At 42.9% G+C, this 25,788-nt stretch overlaps 1 protein-coding gene across 4 annotated transcripts in view; it reads right to left on the bottom strand.

Annotated features, from left to right (window-relative positions):
- LMNTD2 (lamin tail domain containing 2) overlaps positions 1 to 25,788 on the bottom strand; it is a 60,211-nt gene that overhangs the window by 15,722 nt on the left and 18,701 nt on the right. For 2 of the 4 annotated variants that reach the window (XM_073659540.1, XM_073659541.1), the window contains exons 2-3: positions 12,292 to 12,368; positions 1,466 to 1,652 (exon numbers count right to left, since the gene is read on the bottom strand). In XM_073659540.1, coding sequence (XP_073515641.1) covers positions 1,466 to 1,652; positions 12,292 to 12,368 — 264 coding nt within the window. Of the gene's footprint in view, positions 1 to 1,465; positions 1,653 to 10,706; positions 10,810 to 12,291; positions 12,369 to 25,788 lie in introns of those variants that run through there. The other 2 variants (XM_073659543.1, XM_073659542.1) reach the window with 2 other exon arrangements.

Consider the following 25,788-nt stretch of genomic DNA (forward strand, 5'->3'; position numbering starts at 1 on the left):
CCACCATTTAATGCCCTATGCCCCCATACAATAAAAAAAAAAATCCAATACTCACCTCTCTTCTCAGCTGCTGCTCCGGACTCCAGCGTAGCCGGCATCTTCCCGCTCTGCGCTTTGACCGATCAGGAGAGAGCGCGGTGTACAGACGTCACCGCTCCCTCTGACCTGAGACGTCACAGAGCATCAGCGGAAGACACAGGAGCTGCTGCGGAGGCACGGAGAGGGGTAAGTATGGCGCCGGGTGCCGGGGCCCTGAGCAAGCGGGGGGAGGGAAGAGGAGGACAGAGGAGGAGAGGGGAGGGGAGGGGAGAGAGGAGGAGAGGGGAGGGGGGGCATCACACTTGCCGTCGGGAGATAAGCGGCCATAGCTGCTGATCTCCCGACGGTAGCCGCATGGAAGTCAGCGGCGCCTCCGGTCGGGGGACTTATGCTGCGAGCAGCCGGCTGCATCTCCCGGCTGCATCGCCGCTGACCTCCGTGCTGCAGATGAGCCGCTAACGGCCGCCATCTTTTTATGAAATGCCGCGTCGCTGATTGGCCGCGGCCAGACCAATCAGCGACGCAGGATTTCCTGGACAGAAGGACAGACAGACAGGTTTAGGCCACAATATTAGTGATGAATATACAAAAACATTTCAACATTGTCAACAGAGAAAATAAATTTGCAGGAAGTCCTGGGATTGGACTGCAAAGGACTGGAGTAACGTTATTTTCTCTAATGAAGCCCCCTCCAGACTGAGACATCTGGAAGAATGATTGGCTGGAGAAGTAAAAGTGAGCGCTGCCATGAGTCCTATGTCTGCCAACAGTAAAGCGTCCTGGGACCATTCATGTGTGGGGGCTTTTACTCCATGGAGAGGTTCACTCTAAATTTTGCCCAAGATCACTGCCATGAATAAAGAATGGGATCTAAACATTCTCCAAGAGTAACTTCTTCCATCGACCCAAGAGCAATTTGGTGATGAACAATGTCTTTTTTTTTCCGGCATGATGGAGACCATGTCGTAAGTGATAACTGTGTGGCTCAGTGAACAAAATATTGAAATTTTGGGTTCATGACCAGGAAACACCCCAGATCTCAATCCCATTGAGAACCTGTGCTCAATCCTCAAAAAAGCAGGCGGCCAAAAAACACAGAAATTGTGATAAACTCCCAGCACTGATTAGACAAGTACGGGCAGTCATCAGTCAGGATTTGGCCAAGAAACTGATATCCAGCTGCCAGGGCGAGGGGCAGAAGTCTTAGAAAAATAAGGGTCATGCTATAAATATTGAGTCTTTACATAAGCTTATGTATTTGTTAACAAAAGTTTAAAAACTTTTGAAACGCTGATAATTGTACTTCAGTGACCAGAGAAACATCTGACTAAAAGAATGAAAAACTGAAACAACTTTGTCCCAAAAGTTGCAACTGAGCTCTAACCTTCATTATTGCTAATATTACTCAAGGGAAATACCCCCTTACCGTAATGTGCTGCAGGGAGGCCAGAAGTAGATTGTGTGGGAAGCGATACACTGATACCACCTGTCCTCCCTCCAGCTGCAGCAGCAGGTAGCCACTTATATCAATATCTTGGTCTTGAGAAGTGTTCATTATTCGGATAAAGTGACCTAAGGAATTGACTTCCACAATCTTCAAAGGACCAGATGAACTTTAATAGAAAAAAATAAATATAACTAACTTTGTTTTAGTAACACATTATTTTTTCATTCTTTATATTCATCGTACAACCACTTTGTTTGCAATCGCAAACTTGGGATCCTGTGAATAACCTAATTTATTTGACATTGTTATTGCTTGTGAACCGTAGAATGTCTTAAAATATTCAGTTGCTTCAATAAGACCCTGCAGACATGTTTCTGAATGTCTTTGCAGTGTCTGCAGCTACAGACACAGAGAAGGAAACCGGCTGCCAGAGACAGCAGGGCTCTTGATAGAGAAGGCAGAGACGGTTTATTACAGCTTCTGTCTTCCTGACCACAGAGCACAATAACAGCTATGTACATCCTTTAGTAAGTAGTGATGTGCTGTCTTCTCCAATCCTAGTGATCATGTGATTACCCGGTGCTTAGGGGCTGCAGTAGTTGCTGGGTTTTTGTAGACCTTGATCAGGATCTAGATCAGGACTATGATTAATTCTGCAGTCTTTGTCAGGAGTCTGTATTTCCCCTGTAACTTGGGCTAATATGTTAGACTGAGCTAGGCTATGTTCATCATATTACATTTACCCTCACTTCAGTGGCCCCGTTGGTGCTTACATCTGAGGTCCTGGAAAATGGTAAAATGCCTCCAGAGGTTCTTTTAAATGAAATAAGACATCACCAGAGTGAGACATGTAATAACTGACAGCCTGCTCTCCTGATCTACATGTGTCACACTGGTAATGCCTCCTTTAAATAAAAATAATCTCTGGAGGCAGATTCTCAGGGAGATCTATGTCCGGCCCATAGATCTTAACAGCTCATTTACATATAAGAAAAATGTGGATTTCTCTGGAATAAAACATCAGAACACAGATATCTTATTTATTCAGTTTCCTATGACCTACATGCCCATATAGACAACTTAGGATGGTTGATCCTACGGACAGATTCCCTTTAAACAGGACCCAACACCTCTGCTGATTAATAAATAAATAATACTTGTATTTCTAATTATTTAAAAAGTCTTGATCATCTTTTCTCAAACTCTGCATTGTGCTGTTCCTCTGTTAGGGTGCTTTCACATTGCGTTCTGTGTCCCCGTCGGGGCATACGTCCTAAAATTCCCCACAAAATGGGGTCCGGACGTATGCTGTGACGGGGCCATAGACCGCAATAGGCTGCTGCGTCTGAATGTCCGGCTCCTGTGGGCGTACACACCCGAAAAAACGCACGGCAGAGTGCACTTTCGCTCTGCCGTCACCATTGCAGTCTATGGACCCTGTCACAGCATACGTCCGGACCCCGTTTTGCGGGGAATTTTAGGACGTATGCCCCAACGGGGACACAGAAGGCAATGTTAAAGCACCCTTACTCCACCTGATTATTCATAAATAAGTTAACAAATGGGAGTTACCATTCCTCTTGTTAAAGGGGCATTTCACTTCACAGTCTAGAAGAACTGATAGGACAGTGAAGAGATACACCCCTCCCCCCCAACTGGAGAGTCCCAATTGTCAATTTATTCATACATTTCTAGGAGGAATAACAGAGGCGTAGTACAATAAGAAAATATTCTCTAGAATTGTTATTTTGTGGAGATTACAAGCATTTGCAAAGTCTGGAGAGCTGACACATTCCCTTCTTCAGAGCCTAGCAGTATTGTTCATGGCCAGCAGATGGCACTATGTAGCTGTCAATCTGCTGCACGTTTTTGCTCAGTTTGTGCCTTTGATAATTCCGTCCTAAATTTTGTTCATATTTGTTTTCCTTTTCTAACATTGTGTCAGCTTATCCCATAGCAAAATAACTGTGAATATTATAAAATATTTCTTCCCTGTTATTTCCATGCAACATAGTAGCAATTTTTGTGTGTATATGGCTGTTGTACATTTCAATACTATAAATATTGCTCATTGTATACAATAGGGAGGATGACCACCGGCATACAATATAGCAATATACTGATAGAGCTAATTCAACAGCAATGAAAAGTAGCATCACTTAGGAGGTTATATTGTAACACTTTATTAAACAGTTAGTTTATTGTAACTCTAATCCATCAAATCATAGACGCCGCATAGGAGAAGCGCTGGTTTGTAAAGTTGCTTCAGGCCCTTTTTTAATGATTTTTGCACAGTGTATATGGAAATAAGCCAAGTCAGCTATTTTCCAGTCTTGCCTGAAATCGATAATAATTATGTCTCCTCTGGTTTAAATAAGACATAAATATAATGGCCAGAAGGGGCAAGAATCACACAGTGACATTGCCTCCTGCTAATTAATGTTTCCAAGTGGAAGGAAAGAGCAAACTCTGAGGAGCACGACAACCACCCCCTACAGAATATGTATTGTGCCAGTGAAGTAACTGCCATACTAGTTATGATTGTCCTGTTAGGCTTCAGAAGTATCACAAAAAAATTCTGCTGTGAACTGACCCTTTAAAGGGAATCCGCCAATAGGTTTTTGTTATGTAATCTGAGAGCAGCATGATGTTGAGATAGAGACCCTGATTCCAGCGACGTATCACTTAGTGTACTGGGTGCAGCAGCTGTGATACAATCAGAGTTTTCTCTGCTGTAGATGCAGCAGAGCTCAGAAAGCTAACCCCGCCCACACCACAGCTCTCTGTGTACATTGTATATTGACAGTAAACTGCTAATCAGTGCTGGGGGCAACTCTGCAGTTGGGGTTGGGCCCATTAAGCTTTGGAGGAATCCGGAGATCCAACCAAGTGGTTGTAGAGCAATTCTTACACCATAAAATTTAGACAGATATTTATAGTTGACCCAGTGGAGAGAGACCTCAGAAGGAGAAGTGGTCCTGAAAGTAGCTATGGACCCTTGAGCTATTACATCTTCATGCTGACCTGCAAGTATAGACCACACTAGTCTGCTTACCTCGTAGCTGCCTCGGAGGACAATAAGTGAAATTTTGGTAAGCAGTAGTGATGAGTTAGCATACTTGCAAGTACTCGGTACTCGCCCGAGCATCTCAGTAGTCGAGATGCTCGGAGCTCGCGGAGTACTTGCGAGATGCTCGGGCGGATGCTCGGGTCCCCTCCCTGCATGTTTGGCGCTCTTTACAGATTGCCTGCCACTCACTGTAATGCCGTAGCCATGGTGGTTGTGACATTACAGTGATTGGCTGGCAGCACAGCATCATCAGGTCTATATCAGACCTGGGGCCGCCATGCTCGTCACAGTCACTCCGGAATTAGACAGTGTAGGGAGAGCTGCTGCTGTGTCAGGGAGAGATTTGCTTGTTTCTAGTTAGTGTAGGTATAGCAGCATATATAATTCACATATCCATCTCAACAAACAGTCCTTCTGAGGACTAAGCCATCTGCAGAGATATCAGGCAGGCAGTGTATATAGGCAGGGTATACAGCAGTGCACATAGCACAAGAGGCTCCATTCCAGTTCTGTCTGCTGCTCCTGTTAGACATTTCTAGACATAGGCCCAGGAATAATTTTTTTGGGGATATTAATCCTCATTATTTGCTTAAAAAACAATCCAGAGAACACCGTTTTTCTGCGCCATTTGGCACTGCAGAATACAGCCAGGTCCTTTCCATATTACAGTGCTAAAAATCCAGCTATTTAAAACTGTGGCTTCTCCGCTACACGGATCACATATACGCTTTCAGAAAATATTGCCATTTCTGGCCTCCATTGAAAATTTGTTTCAGTGTGTCAGCGAAGTTTTTGACACCAGTTTGCTGTTCGAAATAGTTACCTACAGGCCAGGTATTTAAAACTGTGTTTTCTCCGTCACACGGATCACATATAACTTCGCTCCAAATTCAGCCATTTGTAGTGAGCGTGAAAGATATTGTCCTCCATTTAAAATGGGCAAGGCGCATGGCAAGGGACGTGATGGTGATGGTGAATGCCGAGACCGAGGCCGTGGGCAAGCTGAAATTGTGCCACAACAAACACCCACATCTTCTCGCCCGACCTTCCTGTCCCAATTCCTAGGGGACCGCAGCACACCACTATTGAACACAGAGCAGTGTCAAAAAGTTGTTGGTTGGATACCGGATAATGCTTCCAGTCACTTAGCCACCACCACCACCAAAACCCTGTCTTCCACACGGTCAAGTCTCAGTAGCCATAAGTCTGAACTGCATATTCCTCACCCTGATACTCCTTCCTCCCACCATGCCGAGTGCCCGGAGACAACTGATCCCACACTTGGACACTCTGAAGAGCTGTTCACTTTTCCATTTATAGATTCGGACCTCTCGCCCAGTCCACTTGAAGCGGGGCAAGAGGAGAGCGCATGTAGCGATGCCCAAATATTTGAGCAGCCACGGTCACGCGAAGGTGACATTGGGAAAGTGTCACAAGAGGTGGACGATGATGAGACACAATTGCCAGAAAGTCAGGAGGAGGACCAGGGTGCTGAAATGGAAGACGAGGTGGTGGATGATATAGTAACTGACCCAACCTGACAGGAGGACCTGCAGACCGTGAACAGCAGCTCACAGGGGGAGGGAGGCAGAGCACCCCAACAGGCAGGAAGAAGTAGTGTCGTGGCTGTAGACAGAAGGCAGGCAACCGTTCCCCGTAACACCAACATGAAGGAAGTTGCCAGTACAACTGTTAGGTCTTCCCGAGTCTGGTTGTTTTTTAAATACTCTGCCAATAACCCCAAAAAGGCCATTTGCACCACATGCCAGGCCAGCATCAGCAGGGGTGGCAAAACTACCAGTCCACCCCCACCAGACCACCACCAGCATGATCAGGCGCATGGCAACAAAGCACCCGACTTTGTGGGCCGAACCCCAGGGTCCAGGAACAGTGTCTGCGGGTGGCACCACTGCTTCTTCCGCTGTTGTGAATGCAAGCCAATTCCCTGTCCATGGTGCATGTGAAGATGCCTCCTGCCCTGCACCTGTCGTTGCACACTCTCAAGTAGCAGCATCAGGAAGCACGTCCATGTCCTTGTCCCAGTGCAGCGTTCAGTTGTCCATACCCTAGTCCTTGGAACATAAGTGCAAATACGCAGCCAACGCCCCACAGGCCACACTACTAAATTCCCACATTTTCCGACTGCTTGCGCTCGAAATGTTGCCTTTTAGGCTCGTGGAGAAGGAAGCATTCAGCAACCTGATGGCGGCGGTCGTCCCTCGGTACTCGGTCCCCAGCCGCCACTATTCCTCCCGGTGTGCCGTCCCCGCATTACACAAGCACATGTCCTAAAACATTAGCTGTTCCCTCAACACGGACACGTAGACAAGCGCTTATGGGCAGGGACGGTACATCTCGCTGACGGCTCACTGGGTTAACATAGTGGAAGCTGGGACCCAGTCGGACCTTGGAACGGAACACGTCCTCCCGACGCCAAGGATTGCGGGCCCTAAGTCAATCAGGGTTGCTCCCACAGTCTACAGCTCCTGCACCTCATTCTCCTCAGCCTCCTCCTCCTCTTCAGCCTCCATCTCCAAAATTACCACATCAGTCACAAGCTGGAAGCACTGCAGCACTGCCTCGGCCAAGTGGTAATAGGCTGTGCTGAAGCTAAAATGCTTAGGTGACAAACCGCAAAATGCTGAAGAGTTGTGGACAGCTTTGAAAGAGCAGGCACCGCTGAACCTACAGCCAGGCATGGCTGACAATGGCCGGAACCTGGTGGCGGCTCTGAGGCGAGGCGAGCTTAAATATGAGTGTCTGAGCAAAGGGTCTGAATACTTATGACCATGTGATATTTTATTTTTTCATTTTTAATAAATTTGCAAAAATTTCTACATTTTTGTTTTTTTTTCAGTAAAGATGGGGTGCAGAGTGTACTTTAATGAGAAAAAAAATGAAATTTTTAGAATTTACGAAATGGCTGCAATGAAACAAAGAGTAAAAAATTTAAAGGGGTCTGAATACTTTCCATACGCACTGTATGTACCATCCTCCAAAACTTTGAGGACTCCACCAAGATGGTGAGCGGCGATGATGCCATAATTAGCGCACCATCCCGCTTCTCTGTCTTCTGAAACGCTCTCTGCTCACAATCAAAGAGGATGCATTGCAGGCGGAGCACGATGAGATGGAGCAAGGAACCATACAGGGTGATTTCACACAGCCCATCCTCATCTCATCACAAGGTGGATTGAGTGACAATGAGGAAGAGGAGGAGGAGGAAGAACAGGAGCTAGTTTCCTGCGCTATAGACGGCACTACCTGCACAACTGTCATACCATCTGTTCAGCGTGAATGGCCTGAGGACAGAGAAGAGGAGGAGGAGAGCATGGTCAGTCGTCCTTTTGGTGAGGACATGGAAGTCTTACCTGTTAGCAGTCTGGCACACATGGCTGAGTTTATGTTACTCTGCCTTTCCCATGACCCTTGCATTCTCAAAATTTTGGGTGACAGCCATTACTGGTTGGTGACACTTCTAGACCCACGCTACAAGGAGAACTTTATATCTTGTTCCTGAGGCGGAGAGGTCTACAAAAATGGGGCAGTACCAGAAGGCCCTTGTTGCTGAACTATTAAAAAATTTCCCATCTGAAAATGCTGGCGGCAGAGGTCATAGTTCGTTGGACAACCAAGGACTACAGGGGAGAGAGACACAACTTCAATCCAGCAGAGGCAGGGGAACACTGTCAAAGTTCTGGGAGAATTTTCTCAGCCCCTTCCATCGCACAGGTCCTGAGGCGCGGGGTACTCTCACAAGAAGTGCAAAGTTTGGGAAGATGCTGAGGGAGTACCTTGCCGACCACACCAACGTCCTCCGTGATTTCTCTATTCCTTATAATTGTTGGGTATCCAAGCTGGATACGTGGAATGAACTGGCTCTCTACGCCTTGGAGATCCTGGCCTGCCTTGCCGCTAGCGTTTTATCAGAGTGGGTTTTTAGTGCCGCTGGTGGAATTATAACTGATAAGCGCATCTGCCTGTCAACTGAAGATGCTGACAGGCTCACATGAACAAGGGCTGGATTGGGCCAGACTTCTCAACACCACCGAATGATAGCAGCGTAACATAAACTCAAATCCAGTGTCTTTTTTTGGGAGGTGTATTCCCATGCACCTTTTCACACCCACACATGGGTATACGCTTCCTGATTTTGGCTATTTGCTCTTGTCCTCCTCCTTCTCCTCATCCTTCACCACCATATCACCAGGGTGATCGTGGTCTGTGATGCAACACCCACATAATTTTTTTAAAGATTTATGATGCCCGTAAAAAAAATTTTTATACAGTATGTTCATGTATACCCCCCAGGGGTAAATGTTTGTCAGCCCATACACTTAGTGCATGGGCATTACAAGTATAGGAGACCTGCTCCTTTCTAATGGGAACATTGTTTTATGAGGCCCTCCCCCATGTCTCTTCCAAGGGGCATTGGAGTGCCTCACAATTTTTGGCAGCCCTTGAATTCACTGCATAGGCCCACACTATGGGAGACCCACTTCCTAATAATGGGAACATTTTTTCATGAGGCCCTCTACGTCTCTTCCAAGGGGCATTGGAGTGCCTCAAAATTTTTGGCAGCCCTTGCATTCACTGCATAGACCAACACTATGGGAGACCCACTTCCTAATAATTGGAACATTTTTTCATGAGGCCGTCTATGTCTCTTCCAAGGGGCATTGGAGTGCCTCCCAATTTTTGGCAGCCCTTGCATTCACTGCATAGGCAAACACAATGGGAGACCCACTTCCTAATAATGGGAACATTATTTTCAGGAAGCCCTCTGACCTCCACGTCTCTTCCAAGGGGCACTGGAGTGCCTCCAAATTTTTGGCAACCCTTGCATTCACTGCATAGGCAAACACAATGGAAGACCCACTTCCTAATAATGGGAATATTGTTTTCAGGAGGCCCTCCTCTAAGTCTCTTCAAAGGGGTATTGGGGTGCGTCCAAATTTTTAAAGGGGTTTTGGGGTGCGTCCAAATTTTAGGCAGCTCTGCCACTCACAGCATACGCAATAACAGTATAGGAGACCCACTCTTTAGTAATGGGAAAAACAAGTGAGTACCGACTGCTGCCCCTTTAAGAATAGTAAAGGCCGCCTGATGGCCTTATAAAAATAGGCTTTGTGACTTTCAGAGTCCCTCCTTCATAAATGAAACACGATGTGTCTGATGATATCTCACACACCACATGGCCAGATAAGGTTGTAAAATGTTAAAATGACATTTCCTGGTGAATGCATTTGTCATGGTTGAAAGAAATACAAAAGTTCAAAAACGCATCAAAAACGCTACGTGTGAACATAGCCCAAGGTGTGGAGGAGCATTTTTGTTTTTGGTTATTTACTTTGCCTTATATACAAGTCATTACCCTGGAAAGGATGTTCCTTTACATATTTCCCAGGAAAATCCATTTTGGTTTCGTTTTTGAACGTTTTATTGTGAGTCCGTAAAAGTGGTGTAATATTCTGACCACGTTGTTGACAGCAGTGACCTGGGAGTTAGAAATGCTTCCAGGGGTCTTCCCCATGCTGTTCCCATGTCATTTGAGCACTGTTCCCATCGATTTGGACAATTTTTAGGCCCACTGCAGACCGCCGGGGGGAGCCGCCTGAAAAATGCTTGAGTTTCCCATAGACTTACATTGGGCTCATTACTCGGGTCGAGCACCCGAGTATTCCAAAGTGCTCGACCCAAGCATTGAGCTCCCGAGCATTTTAGTGCTCGCCCATCACTAGTAAGCAGCTGTGACCTGTGCCCAGTAGAGTAACTATATTGGGCTCAAATGCTCCCAAGTACTGGAGACTACAGGAGCCAATAAGAAAAGACCAATACTTTTAAAAACATACTGTATGATAATTGGGGGCCCGTTGGAGAGTTTGCTTTGGAGGCCAGGAGCTTCAAGTTCTGCACTGTACCCCTGTGTTCTTCTGTGGCCTACACCAGTTAGTAACTTCACAGAGCAAGTGCTCCTATGTATGGGGAAGTTGCCAGAGATGGCTGTCGCCTGAACAAAGCATCGTTCGGCTGACAGCCATCTAATCTGTATGGCCAGCTTAACTGATCTAAGTAATGTGAAGGTAAGTATGTGTCACTAAGTAGTCACACGAGCCTGGGGAGAGCAAAGTTGGTCATTCCCTTGATTACCTGATGGGTCCATGACTCCATTTGTGCTATTCGATTGTCATGTAATCCAAGCATCCAAAAGGATGTGAAGCTTTACCTATATAAATCATTTACCACTTCCTACAGCTATTCTGTCAATTCTTACAGACAAATAATGACTAATCGCTATACAAAGGTCAGATGTACTTGTTCTTTTTTTCGCCATTCATGTTTTTGCAGCTCGCCTGCCAACTGAAACCTAGATTAGCATTACCCTTTGCCTCTGTTGTCATTACCGGCCATCGTTTCCCAGTAATCAGTCTGTCTGGACAATTACCTTGCTCTCTTAGTTTAAAAAGACATTTATATTTGAGAGTTCATTTTGATTTTCACATGAGAAGCACATTATTAGTGTAATAGCCCATGAAAAAAAAAACAACAAGAATTGCACCACCCCGAAAAGCAGATTATAGATTGAGTAAAATATATAATTTTTAGCACTGGGCATTAATACAAAGCTGCCATATCCCTGGTGTTTTGTCAGGGTAAAGTAAAGGGTGAGATGTTGCCTCAAGATGCACAAACTAATTTTTTATTTTTCATGGCGACCAGTTCATCAAGGTACAATTTACAGCATGAATTTGTTCCAAAATATTAAACATTTGAAGGAAGACCAACGCATTGGTGATAAGTTGTTCTAAAAAGTTAAAATTGGAAGTATTAAGACAAAATGATTACAATGATGTTGGCACTATAAGCATTGGCAATGTATAGGGGTACCTGCGTACGACATCCTGAGGCTAAATATCATGACTCTGTTGTTGGATATCCTGGGGATTCTTTCCTGTACCTAATGCTAGGGGCGCCCTAGCTATGCCTGCTCTATGGATTACTTCTAATGGTGAAGACACCGGTGCCACATGCCTTGCTGAGCTCCTGAATCAGCCCTTAATCTGTTCCCTCCCCCACCCAGGGAAGTGGGAAGTAGTAGTATATAAGAATACACAACGCAGACTAACAAGAGAAGACATAAAGGGATAAATAAAAATACCAATGATACAACTATGCACTCACAAACAACAGAGTGGAAAACTGGGGAGCGAAGTAAGAAAAAAGCAAAAATATGAGAGGAAGAGGATTTGCACACAGCCGAATCACCAAGCAACAGTCTTTAGATAAACACTCCAAATGCCTCCTCAAAAAACCAACTCCTAAAGCTCCAGAACCAGGCAGCATGAAACTAACACTGACATCCCTGACAGCCAGAGGCGAAAATATATATAGAAGAGGGGAGTGGCCAACACTGAACAGCTGAGACAATCACGGATGGAAAGCCCTAGAAGCTCTCAACTGAACAGTTTAACCCCTGTACTCGTTTAATATGATGGTGAAGTGCTTCTAATAAGTGCAGGAGTACAGGAAATCAGACACTACGATCTTCTGGCCCCGCTCTGTCACGGTAAACCCGTCACACTGAGGCTCAGTATGAGGACATCATCTTTTAGGAAAATTTGGACATACACTCTGGTAGCATGTGGGGCATTTGGAAGATCTTTGTGGCTGGCACATTCTTTAAGAAATTGTTGGCATAAAAAAGCAACTATGGAATAAAAAATGTGCTAAATACCTGCACATTTCCTGTATTGCTCCATGTGAGGCTGGCCTCTGCTGACATCCTCTTGCCGTCCTTTTCTTGCGTGCAACCTTCAATAACAGTCAAGTGTCATTAATATTACCATAGAGAACTCCTGCACAGGATCAATTCTGTATATGCAAAAATAGATAACCTAAGCAAGAGAAGTCATAAATAGCTACACCCTAGTTATTCCAGGATGTATCTCATTTCCATTTTGTGGCTTAAAGGGGCTCTTCAGACCAATAACATTGATAGCCTTATCTAAGGATATCAATGTTTGAACAGTAGGGAGTTGATACACGGGAATCTCTGAATAACAGAACAATGAAGGGCACCTATTCTTTTTTCCATAGGTATGCCAGGTCATCCATTTGAGCTGATGTTCCTGGTACTGAAGCTTTTCCCATTGACCCATAAGTGACACAGTCTCTTCATTATCCAATATGGATCCTGGAAGATTGTTATGGGGTGATTAGAAATATAACCTATGAAACCTTACTGGTGATATATTCTGTTCCCAATAATACCCAAAAAGTTTACAACGCCAAAGAACTTTGCATGTTTTGTATAGGTGGGTGTTATCACTCAGATTCATTTCCTTTGTAGGATCCAGTCTGATAGTGTCCATATTTACAGTATAAATTAGAATACTAGAATTACATTTTTTAGGTGGCAAAGACCTAAGGTATGGTGGATCAAACAAAAAAATAGTATATCAAAATAGTAGTATAGTAGTATATATCAAAATCAAAATTCAACAATCTTAAATACGCAGATGATACAACGTTGATAACAACAAGCGTAGATGGAATGAAGGTCTTATTATGGAATGTCAAGATGAAAACCTCGAACATGGGACTACTACTCAACACAAAGAAGACAAAAATATTATTGACTACTGCCAGGTACGACCAGGACACATTTGAGATGAACGGCGATGAACTGTAAGTTGTAAAAGACAACTCGGATCAATGATCACTCAAGATGCAGTGATGACACCGGAAGTCAATAGGAGTATAGCTATGGGCAAATCAACAATGAAGTCACTGGACAAGGTCTTCAAATCGAGGAGCATTTCACTGGCGATGAAGACACGACTCGGACATAGTTTAGTCTATACAATGGTAACAAATGGATGTAAAACCTAGACCATAAAGAAATAAGACAGAAAAAGAATTGACACCTTTGAAATGTGGTGCTGGAGAAGGATGTTATCAATACCATAGATGGCAAGAAGAACAAATCAATTTTGGAACAAATCAAGCCAGACATGTGACTCGAAGCAAGGATGACCAAGTTACGACTTGCCTACTTTGGACACATCATACAAAGAGAGCAAACCCTGGAGAAGGACATCATGGTAGGAAGAATTGTAGGAGCCAGCGAAGAGGAAGAATAGTAACCTGATGGCTTGATACTATCAAAAGAAGACCCTGGTGGACCTATCTAGGCTTGCACAAGATCGATCTTCCTACAGAGCGTTCATCCATGAAGTTGCCATGGCTCGAGATCTAGCTGAAGGCCTTTTAAAAAAAAGTAAATATCCTGTGAAAATACATTATACAGGGGAGGAACCACAAATGCTCCTGGCATTAAACATCAGTAGTAGCATTCCTTTTTCGAGGTCTAGAGTACATAAAGTATTGCTACATGACCGCACATGACATTATAAATATCAGACCAGACACATCATATATAATGTGCCTTGGGGATCTTCTCATGGAGATACAATCTCTGTGCTTAAAAAAAAAAGTCAGTTGAACATCTGTACATACTTGTCCTTCTACCATACACTCGGTACTTTTGGATGTGGCGGCATTTTTGCTCATATTAACATTCTGAACAAGACTTTTTACTTCTCGAATAAAAATAATAAGATTGAAGCCTCATGCATATGAGTGTTTTACGACCATGTACAAATTCCAGATGCCGAAGACTACACTTCCGAGCTTTAGGCGGCATACACATGGCGGTATCGGACTCTGTGTTGTACAGAGTCATAATCGGACACTCATAGAGCTAAATGGACCTCTACTTGGACTTTACCTCCATAGATTTCTCTTATGACAACATCTTTTATGACAAAATCAGGCAAAGCTTTTGCCTAACGTCCCCACAGCCCTTCTTCATAACTACTCAACATTCCTCCTCCAAAACCAGCTTTTCCGCCATTACAGAAGATCAACTTTCCTCTTTACTCTCCAAACCACATCTCACCACCTGTGAACTTGACCCAATCCCATCCCACCTCATCACAAACCTTACCACAGTCTGCATCCCAAGCCTAACCAACCTCTTCAACCTGTCACTAACAACTAGTGTCTTCCCCTCATGCTTCAAACATGCCTCAATCACACCCATCCTCAAAAAGCCTTCACTTGACCCATCATCTCTTTCTAGCTATCGCCCCATATCACTTCTCCCCTATGCCTCAAAACTATTGGAGCAACATGTCCATTTTGAACTGTCCTCCCTCCTCTCCTCCTGCTCCTTCTTTGACCGCTTACAATCTGGCTTCCGACCACACCATGCCACTGAAACTGCCCTGACTAAAGTCACCACTGACCTACTAACTGACAAATCCAATCCAAGCGACACTACTCTGTCCTCCTCCTACTGGACCTGTCATCTGCCTGTATCATGTTGACATGTCTTTTTAGTAATGAGTTCATATTACTGACAGTATAAATTTCTCCTGCAATGACTTAGTCCGGCCATTAGGAGTCAGCAACAAACAAGTAAAGAAAAAGCCCAGGGATCTGTAAAAAAAAGCCCGGGAAACACAGAACCAGGAGGTCCTCCGAGGAGACGAGACGTGACTGATTCCTAGGGAACGTTTGGGAGCTTGTACAGACTGAGCCAGACTGTGTGTCCAAGAAGAAGCTGTGCCTTGTGAGTAACTGAGATATGTGACCGGTCACCAACTGTGCAGTCAGTTAGGGGAAGCTAGTTAGTGATTCCAGTAGTGCTGAGAACTGCCTGGTGTATATCACTGCTGATGGACTGATCAGGCTTGATCCAGAGTTTGTGAAGGATCTGGTATACTAAGACTGTGTACGAGGATACTACAAAGGAGCCCTGTTGTGAACTACACTTTGAGACTGAGATTGATTCTAATTCCTGCTTACACCTGAACGTGCTGGAGAGCTTGGTGAGAAGGAGAAGCTGATCAAACCCTGTGGCCAGAGATCAGGGTCTAATAAAAGGTTTAGTTTGTTAACTGTATATGTATTAAGTCTGAGAGATTTCTCTTTGCTCTTGTAAGAAAAGAAACTGTATACTGTATAGGTAAATGGCTAAATATATATATGAGTTTTCTCTAAGGGGAAAACACGGGTACCCAGATCCCATTGTATTAGTGTGGGAGGGGGGTGTAAGGTTATATTCCTGGGAGGACCACGTGCCACGTCCGCAGTAACATCCTGGGTAGGCCCTGTACTGAATAAGGGTGGGAGCGGCATAGCCCAGGAGTAGTTTGGCTCATTCCCGCGAGATAGGCACTTGGGCTCTCTCGGGCTGGATAACTTGTAATTTGTGTTAGTGGCTGTTGTGGCCCATATTTTGTAGAATTGTTTAACCCTGTCATTTGTGTGACCAGTATAAAGAAAGTTATTTGCCACTGTACGAGGTCGGAGTCATTCATAGCAGCGCCATATCCATCATACACATTCGATCGGCGTTCCAGTCGTTACATGCCTTTGACACAGTGGACGATTCCCTCTACGGACTCTCTCATCTCTTGGATCACAGACTTGGCCCTATCTTGGATCTCCTCATACCTAACAAACCAAGAATCTGCAAAAACACTAGTGCATACCATCATCATCTCCCGCCACTACTACTGCAACCTCCTGCTTTGTGGCTTCCCCTCTAACACACTCGCACCCCTCCAATCTATCCTAAGCTCTGCTGCCCGACTAATCCGCCTATCCCCCCGGCCTCTCTTTTCTGTCAATTCCTTCCCTGGCTCCCCTTTGCCCAGAGACTCCAGTTCAAAACCCTAACTTTGGCATAGAAAGCCATCCACAACCTGTCTCCTCCATACATCTGTGACCTAGTCTCCCGGTACTTACCTGCACGCAACCTCCGATCCTCACAAGACCTTCTTCTCTACTCCCCTCTTATCTCCTCTTCCCACAATCGCATACAATATTTCTCCCGTGCATCCCCCCTACTGTGGAACTCTCTACCCTAAAGCATCAGACTCTCGCCTACCGTGGAAACCTTCAAAATGAACCTAAAGACCCACCTCTTCCGACAAGCCTACAACCTGCAGTAACCCTCACCCCACCATACTGCTGCACGCCCAGCTCTACCCTCACCTACTGTATCCTCACCCATCCCTTGTAGACTGTGAGCCCTCATGGGCATGGTCCTCTCTCCTCTTGTACCAGTTTGCCATTGCGTTTTTGGTCAAGATTTTTGTGAGTGTTTTTGCTATGTATGCCACTTTTTTCATATGTAAAGCTCCATGGAATAAATGGCGCTATACTAATAAATAATAATAATAATGCCTAAATCCAGCAGAAAAAAAATTCTATGTTCCATTCCATGCTGCAAGGGGAGAATTGCCACACATTTGACACCTAACATGACGTCTTACTCCACTTCACGCGGACGGCAGTATTTCTCTCAGTATTATGCAACAGTATTTATAAGGCAAAACTAGGAGTGGATCCAGAAATCAAAACAGGTGTGAATCTTTCCTTGATACTTTTTGTTTGTATAGGCGCCACTCCACAAAATTCTGTAATCCGGCCGATTACAGTGTAAAAATGGTTTCCCTAAGACTCCAGGGGATGAGTCATCATTGAATTTACATCTCTTTTTATAAGAAATTTTCTCCTTTTTTTGCCATTTTTTGCCTCTTTCATTATCTGTTTTGCACTTTTTAAAGATCTTTTCCATGTTTCTTTTTGCTGTTCATCAAAGTGGCAGTAGTTAGTCAATTCGAGATGTTTTCTCCTAATTCAATATTGCAGCTTTTTCAAAAGTTACAACTTTTTAGTGCAAATGTGTTCCACTATCCTCTTGGTGAAGCACTCTCTGATGCAACTAGCAGAGTCAGCTTCGATGAAGCGCAAGGACACTGAATCTGGCCGGATCCAGTTATATGGCTAGCTTCTGGGCAGCACTTGCAAGCTGTGTAGGAAAAAGTCTGCAAATGTGCAGTCTTTGCCTAGGAAACCAGCCACCTCTATAGACTGCAGAGGTAGCCGGTAACTATGGCATCAAGCTGTAAATTATGGAATTAAAAATCCCTTAGTTCTTGAGACCGGAGATGATTTTTAATAACTGATAAATTGCAAAGTTGCTTGTATTAACAATTTTACCAATTTAAAGGGAATCTTTCACCATGTTTTTGCTATTTAATCTGAGAGCAGAATAATGTAGTGACAGAGATGCTGATTCCAGCGATTTGTCACATACTAGGCTAGGTGTTGTTGTTTCAATAAAATCAGTCTTTTATCAGCAGGTAATTATCACAGCAGGACTAGATCTCACATGCAGTCCAGTCTGGCTCACCAGTCTGACCAAGCCCTCCTCACTGATTGGCAGCTTGCTGACAGTGTACACAGGCAGCTGCCAATCAGTGTGTGGGGGAGGTTAAACACAGCTCAGCATTCAGAGCACTGCTATATCTACAGCAGAGAAAACTGTGATTCTATGAAAACTACACTAAGCAGCTCAATAAGTGACACATCCCTGGAATCAGGGTCTGTCCCTACATTATGAAGCTCTCCGATTCCAAAGCAAAAACCTGCTGACAGATTCCCTTTAATAGGAGAAGATGACCCCTTTAAGTGAAGAAATATAGGTGGAGCTGGAGCATGCACAAAGAATTAAGCATGCCAATTCCTTCAGGGTAGATGAGCTCATCTGCGCAATCAAAATGAAAATAAATCTTCCTTCACATGACAGTTGTGGTCAGTAATTTGTACCAGTATTAATAAGCCAAAATCAGGAGTAAAATATAGAGAAATCTATAGTGAAAAGATTTGCAGCTCCTTCATATTGTGAACTTACTGCTGGTTTTGGCTTATAAATAATGATGCAAAATACTGTCCAAAATTCATCAATGGTGACCAATGGGTGCATTTACATTTGCTATTTTTTATCCTTTTTGCTGCACTAGTTTGTAAAGGTGAAACACATTTTCCTTTATGTTTTACCGGTAAAAATAGCTGTAACGAAGGGGCGTTTAATGCATTATTCGCTCCTGGCCAAAAATGTTTCTGGCGTTTCACAAATGTAAATATGCAACTCAAAATACAGCTAAAAAAAATCACAGCTCTGGCATTTTTGCATGCACTTTAAAGTTCAGAAACACAACACTGTGTAAAGGAAGCCTTCTACTTTACCTTGCTTTATGACTGACTACTGACTTTGGCTTGTAAAAAAAAAAACTGCAGAAAAAACTCTTTACATTGATTATGAAGCAGAATCAGCTCCAAAATCCACATAAAAAACTGCTTCAAATACACTTTAAATACTCTTCCGTCTTATTTTGATGAGCATTCCAGATTGCTGACAATACAGCGAGTTATTTTCTGATGAGATTTTGAAATCCTTGCCAAGGTAAAAAAAAAAGAAGTTACATATCACTTCTTTGTTGTCGATCCCTTGTGGACCCCTCTGTAATCTTTACAGTCAAGTCAAACGGCTGCAAAAGCCATGATGAATTTGAGGCGGATTTTGAAGTAGATCTGCTCCAAAAAATCACTTCAAATATTCTGAATGCTCTTCCTATGAATTTCAATGGAAATTCCATTTTGATGTTCGGAGAGTTTTTTTAGCGTTTCACTAGATTCCAGGGAGTTGATTTTAAAATCCTCAACGCTTTGAGCACCCTATCTATTGATTTCAACTGAAAATCCACTTTGCTGCTCATACAATGAGTTTTTGAGTATTTTTACCCTACAAGTTTTTGTAAACTTTTTTTGCAAAAAAAAAAATTAGTGCTATGCCGATACTTTGAGGCAGATTCCTTCTGGTATTTGCTCCAAATTAGTCAAAAGGCTGAAAAATGCTGTGTGGAAACAATGCTTCCTAAAATCTTCCAAGGCTATGTGCACATGGTGTCTTTAAGATGCCAGCAGAAATGCTGAGTTTTTCAAGGAACTTGTGTCTTTGGTCTATACTTTCAAGAGTGGGTGGATTCTAAACAAAGCCACCCCAAGAATGAACATGTTACTTCTTTCAACTGCTTCAAGGTTTCCGAACCTTGAATCGGTTAAAATAAGTGAAAAAAAACGGAACACGTGGGCAGCATTATGCTCATTTTTGCGGCGTTTTTTGTAACAATTTTTCAGGCAGAATTCACTTAAAAAATAAGCTGTGTGCACACACCCCACAAAACGTTTCAAAAACCTCTCCAAAAATGCAGTGGATTCTTCTTAAAAAATTAGTTGGATTTTTCCATTTTTAAAAAATCCAGGTGAATATACCTAAAGGGTGTATTCACACTGAGCCTTTTTGCTGAGTTTTTGGAATGGAAACTGAGTGGAAACATTCAAAAACGTAACTCTTCAAAAACTTGGAATTTCCTCTCTAAGAACTAAGTGAAAATGTACATACTTCTAAAATTAGATTCCTATTGATTTCAATGGGAAGATGCTCTTACAGTGCACATGGGGCAGTATTTTTAAGCATGCTTTTTGGAATGCTTCCCATGAAAATCAATAGGAAGCTTATTTAAAATGTTTTCTGCTGTTTATTTATAATGCACATGACAAATTTTTGTCCCATCATGGCCTTAGACCTCCCTTGGGTCATCATTACTGGAATTTGAACACCATTGGCATCTTTAATAGGGTTCGTTCACACGTCTGATTTTTACGTACGAGTGCTATCTGTGGTTTTCACGGATAGCACTCGTACCTATGATATTCTAAAATGGGGCTGTACACATGTCCGAATTATTCTTTTGAATGCAGACATGTCCAATTTTGATCAAAATAGGCAAAGCAAGTCTATGGGTCTGTAAAAAAATTGGAATGCACTTGGATGGCATCAAAGTGCGGTCTGATTTTCACAAACTGTCAAAAAAGGAGACGGTGGATAAACTTTTTAATTTTTTCTCTATGTACGAGAAAATTGGATGACACTCAGACCATACTCTGATCAAAATCTGATTAAAATCTGATCAGAATACTTGGACTCTTTTTTCTCGTACGTGAAAAAATCAGATGTTTGGATGAGCTCTTAACAGATGGATCTCACACAGTTAAAGATAAAGCCCTCTAGGCACCTTTAATGCCATAAATGCGGTTCTGATGAACTGTGGGAGGTCCAGATGTTCAGCCTGTGCTTAGACCACTTATACATATAGAGTTATATGTAGTATATGTAAACTTCTGGTTTCAACTGTATATATATATATATATATATATATATATATATATATATATATATATATACTTAGGATTTTGTGTATTATTTGTAAGGCAAAACATAAACAAAGAACATGTACCGTAATCGAAAAACATGAAACTTTTCGTAGTTCTAGAACTTTTTCAGGTTAAAGTTTACAAATACTGACAAAAATACTGTAAAAGAGCCTTGGGCTATATTCACACAGAAACCCTAACAGCATCACGGCGCGGGGACACATCTGCTGATTGTGAGGACAAATGCTTCACAGGTGAGTCATTTTGTTTTTTTGTTACTAATGCCTTAGGCACAGCACATACCAGAACTGTAAAAATGTTTTCGTCTATATCATTTTTTGCTAATTAAAAGCAGATACTGATGCATATTCCTTTTTCTTATCTGTTCTTTATTATCTGATGGCTTTTTTATGCCATTCTCTGTACATTATTATGAGGGAAATCATCCTGAGGAGCTGATGGCAGCATTCAGAGATAAGCTTTACACAATCACATGGACCTTGGGAATAAATAGTCTTTTAGACGCCGGTGTACTCGCTGAGTTTTTTTTTCCAGCCAAAACTTCAGAAAAATGCTGGCTGTGTGTTTCCTGAAGCGTCTCTTCTTCTTTTCTGAGGCTTTTTGCACTATTTTTTTTTATGTTATACCTAAAATAATAAGTGGACGAGTCATTTCATGGTTTTGGAAGCCTGAAGGGGTTAAGAACTTTATAAAGACTGACAGCAAGTCATTTTTACATTGCTGCGCATTATTAAAAGACTAAATCACTACATAGGTACACACACATAAAGTAAGTTGCAGCAACAGCCAGCAGTAGTGTTGTGGTGCGTGCGCTCTTTTAATTGGACTAGTAAAACGATTTGCAAATATTGACTTTTTTTAGACGATTTTATTTTGAATTTTTTTTTTTAATTATACCCAGCTTAAAAAAATGCAATATACCAATGGGTTCATGACTGGAAACGAGCATGAGGCAACAGCATGGTCGTAGGGTATAAAAAATTTAAATTGGGCAATTAAAACAAATATTCAAAAATTTAAATGTGCTCTTTCTTTAAAAGATTTTAAAAAAAACACCCCCAGACCTTAAAAAAAAGAAAGAAAAGAAAAAGTAGATAGGGTCACAACTCAAAAGTAAGCAATGAAGCGTGCAAATAAAAGAAAAATTACTACTCGCAGACTTTGTGTGTGAGAAAGATAATTGTGTTTAAATTTATTTATTATGGTGATTTTTCTTTTGCCTAACAAAAAAATTATGGCTTGCTTATCTCACAATCCGGGAATCACACTTTGTCTTTGCCTCAGGTTTCTGGTTAAAGGGACTTTGACTGACAGCCACCTGTGCACCGATGCACTGCAGAGGCGGCTGTCAGTCAGTGCCGGAGCGTGATTACAGCTGCCGCTCACTATGTACTAAGCAGTGACTGAAGCTGTGATGGCCACACCTCTATAACTGAAAGCCGGAGGCTGCCAGGAGATTTAAAGTTCATTTCCTCACAGCTTTCAGTGCTGTGATGGCATGGCTTTAGAATGCTATTAACCTGCAGATTAACCCCATATATGCAGGTTAATAGCACTTTTCACATGACAGGTTACCTTTAAGTAGAAAAATTAGGACAGAGGGATATGAAACTGTCCTTGTTTGGAGTAGAAAAAAAGGCTTTTATTAGGTGCAGTTACTGCAGTATATCTAAGATCAATTAATTTGTAGTCACACTGACTATACAGGTCCTGCACTTCCCTATATCACATGAATCTTTGAATTAGTATTCACTGACTATCACTTCTATTTTTAATGTGCTTTAACTCTAGCGCAGTAGTACAAAACAATACAATTTAATCGGAATCTGTCAATTTAAGCTTAATCTATTCCTACGTGGAAGGAGCTACAGTGGTGGCCAAAAGTATTGGCACCCCTGCAATTTTGTCAGATAATACTCAGTTTCTTCCTGAAAATGATTGCAATCACAAATTCTTTGGTATTATTATCTTCATTTAATTTGCTTGCAAGGAAAAAACACAAAAGAGAATGAAGCAAAAATCAAATCATTGATCATTTCACACAAAACTCCAAAAATGGGCCAGATAAAAGTATTGGCACCCTCAGCCTAATACTTGGTTGCACAACCTTTAGCCAAAATAACTGCGAACAACCGCTTCCGGTAACCATCAATGAGTTTCTTACAATGCTCTGCTGGAATTGTAGACCATTCTTCTTTGGCAAACTGCTCCAGGTCCCTGATATTTGAAGGGTGCCTTCTCCAAACAGCCATTTTGAGATCTCTCCACAGGTGTTCTATGGGATTCAGGTCTGGACTCATTGCTGGCCACCTTAGAAGTCTCCAGTGCTTTCTCTCAAACCATTTTATAGTGCTTTTGGAAGTGTGTTTTGGGTCATTGTCCTGCTGGAAGACCCATGACCTCTGAGGGAGACCCAGCTTTCTCACACTGGGCCCTACATTATGCTGCAAAATTTGTTGGTAGTCTTCAGACTTCATAATGCCATGCACACGGTCAAGCAGTCCAGTGCCAGAGGCAGCAAAGCAACCCCAAAACATCATGGAACCTCCGCCATGTTTGACTGTAGGGACCGTGTTCTTTTCTTTGAATGCCTCTTTTTTTTCCCTGTACACTCAATGTTGATGCTTTTTCCCAAAAAGCTCTACTTTTGTCTCATCTGACCAGAGAACATTTTTCCAAAACGTTTTCGGCTTTCTCAGGTAAGTTTTGGCAAACTCCAGCCTGGCTTTTTTATGTCTCGGGGTAAGAAGTGGGGTCTTCCTGGGTATCCTACCATACAGTCCCTTTTCATTTAGACGACGACGGATAGTACGGATTGACACTGTTGTACCCTCGGACTGCAGGGCAGCTTGAACTTGATTGGATGTTAGTCGAGGTTCTTTATCCACCATCCGCACAATCTTGCGTTGAAATCTCTCGTCAATTTTTCTTTTCTGTCCACATCTAGGGAGGTTAGCCACAGTGCCATGGGCTTTAAACTTCTTGATGACACTGCGCACGGAAGACACAGGAACATTCAGGTCTTGGAGATGGACTTGTAGCCTTGAGATTGCTCATGCTTCCTCACAATTTGGTTTCTCAAGTCATCAGACAGTTCTTTGGTCTTCTTTCTTTTCACCATGCTCAATGTGGTACACACAAGGACACAGGACAGAGGTTGAAACAACTTTAATCCATGTTAACTGGCTGCAAGTGTGATTTAGTTATTGTCAACACCTGTTAGGTGCCACAGGTAAGTTACAGGTGCTGTTAATTACACGAGTTAGAGAAGCATCACATGATTTTTCAAAAAGTGCCAATAATTTTGTCCACCCCCTTTTTTAGGTTTGGTGTGGAATTATATCCAATTTGGCTTTAGGACAATTCTTTTTGTGTTTTTTCATTGAAGACAAATTAAATGAAGATAATAATACCAAAGAATTTGTGATTGCAATCATTTTCAGGAAGAAACTGAGTATTATCTGACAGAATTGCAGGGGTACCAATACTTTTGGCCACCACTGTATAAGCCCTGACCTCCTATCCCTACACTAGGAAAGCCTAAAATGGCACTGCTTTGCCAACCTCCAACTTTTATACTGGCTGAAATACTCCCCCCTGATTGGCTGGGCTACACCATGTGATGAGATAGCTGCAGGCATTATGGGAAGCCCACACAGCTGCATAGTTTTTTGAAATAGAAGATGCTTCAGGAAAACGTCAGCAGTGTTTTTTCCTGAAGCGTCTTTTCTAACTTATTTTTGGATGTCTTTTGTGCAGCTTTGCGTTTTGAGGAGGATTTGGAGAGTTCTTGCTCAGTTTCTTTCTTCACCTTGGAAAACTCGGAGAGTAGACAGAGTCCCTTGATGTGGATTTTGAAGTGGTACTGCTTTACAATCCACATCAAAGAGTGAAGCGTTTCTGAAGTGCAACTGCTTCAAAATCTTCATCTAATGACTCAACAAATACATTTTTCCAACCGTATTTTCATGCTTTTTTCTTTTATACAAATGCTGCAGCCAGATGTTATATAAAATATCACAATAAGGCTGTGTGCCCACGTAGCGTTTTTCAAGCGTTTATGCTGCGGAATTTCCGCAGCGGAAACGCTTGTGAAACGCTAGGTAATCCGCACCCCATGGTCCCCAAGGGGATTCCGCATGTTCTATGCACATTCTGCGGATTTTTCCGCAGCGTTTATGCTGCGTACAAAAATCCGCAGCATGTCATTTAATTTTGCAGAAGCGCAGCGGAACTCCCGCCATTGACTTGCATTGAGACGCACAGAAACCGCGACTGTACATTTTTACAAGCGGCTTCTATGCGTCTCTATGTGCGGATGGTACCCAGTTCTGGAGGAGAGGAGACTCTCATCCAGACCTGGGTACCATTGTACCTGTAAAAAAAGAATAAAATAACAAATAAAGTTTATATTCACCTGTCCGGCGTCTTCTCTCTGAATGCCGGCATCGCTTGAGGACCTGCGGTGACGTCACAGTCATGTGACCGCAGGCCCTTCACCGCTCTGTCTCGCGATATGCCGGCAGCCGGGAACCAGCCAGGAAGCAGCGCTGCAGCCACGCCGGGGCCTCGGGGGTGAGTATAGCTTTATTTGTTTTCATTTTTACGGTTCACACTGTATAAATCCATGCTGTTTGCATGGATTTATACAGTGTGACCTAGTTGTCAAGCACTTTCCAAGTGATGCTATCGCCTGGAAAGTGCTTGTCAATCTGCATGCGGAAACGCATGTGAACCCGCATGTGGATCCGCATGTATTCTGCAGGAAAAACGCATGCACAATCTGCATGCGTTTTTTTCTGCCAGGGAGATGCAGAAATGCTGCAGAAATTTTCTGCTTCATTTCTGCATCGTGGGCACATAGCCTAAAGTAGAAAGCATATTACAAACAATTAATTTTTCCTTTGTATCGTTTTTCCAAGCATTTTGTTGCAATTTTGGTTAGTGGCATTTTTCAGTGACCTTTTTATGCTGTTCTCAGTCTGCTGGATCCCATTTTCATTCATTTTGGTCCATGTGTCCATTTTTGCCATAAGGATGGCATCTGTTTTGTTGTATTGTTGGAAAATTAAAATTC

Source organism: Phyllobates terribilis, unplaced genomic scaffold, assembly GCF_046119375.1.
Source record: "Phyllobates terribilis strain yellow unplaced genomic scaffold, ASM4611937v1 Scaffold_13__5_contigs__length_258822181, whole genome shotgun sequence".
NCBI lineage: Eukaryota > Metazoa > Chordata > Amphibia > Anura > Dendrobatidae > Phyllobates > Phyllobates terribilis.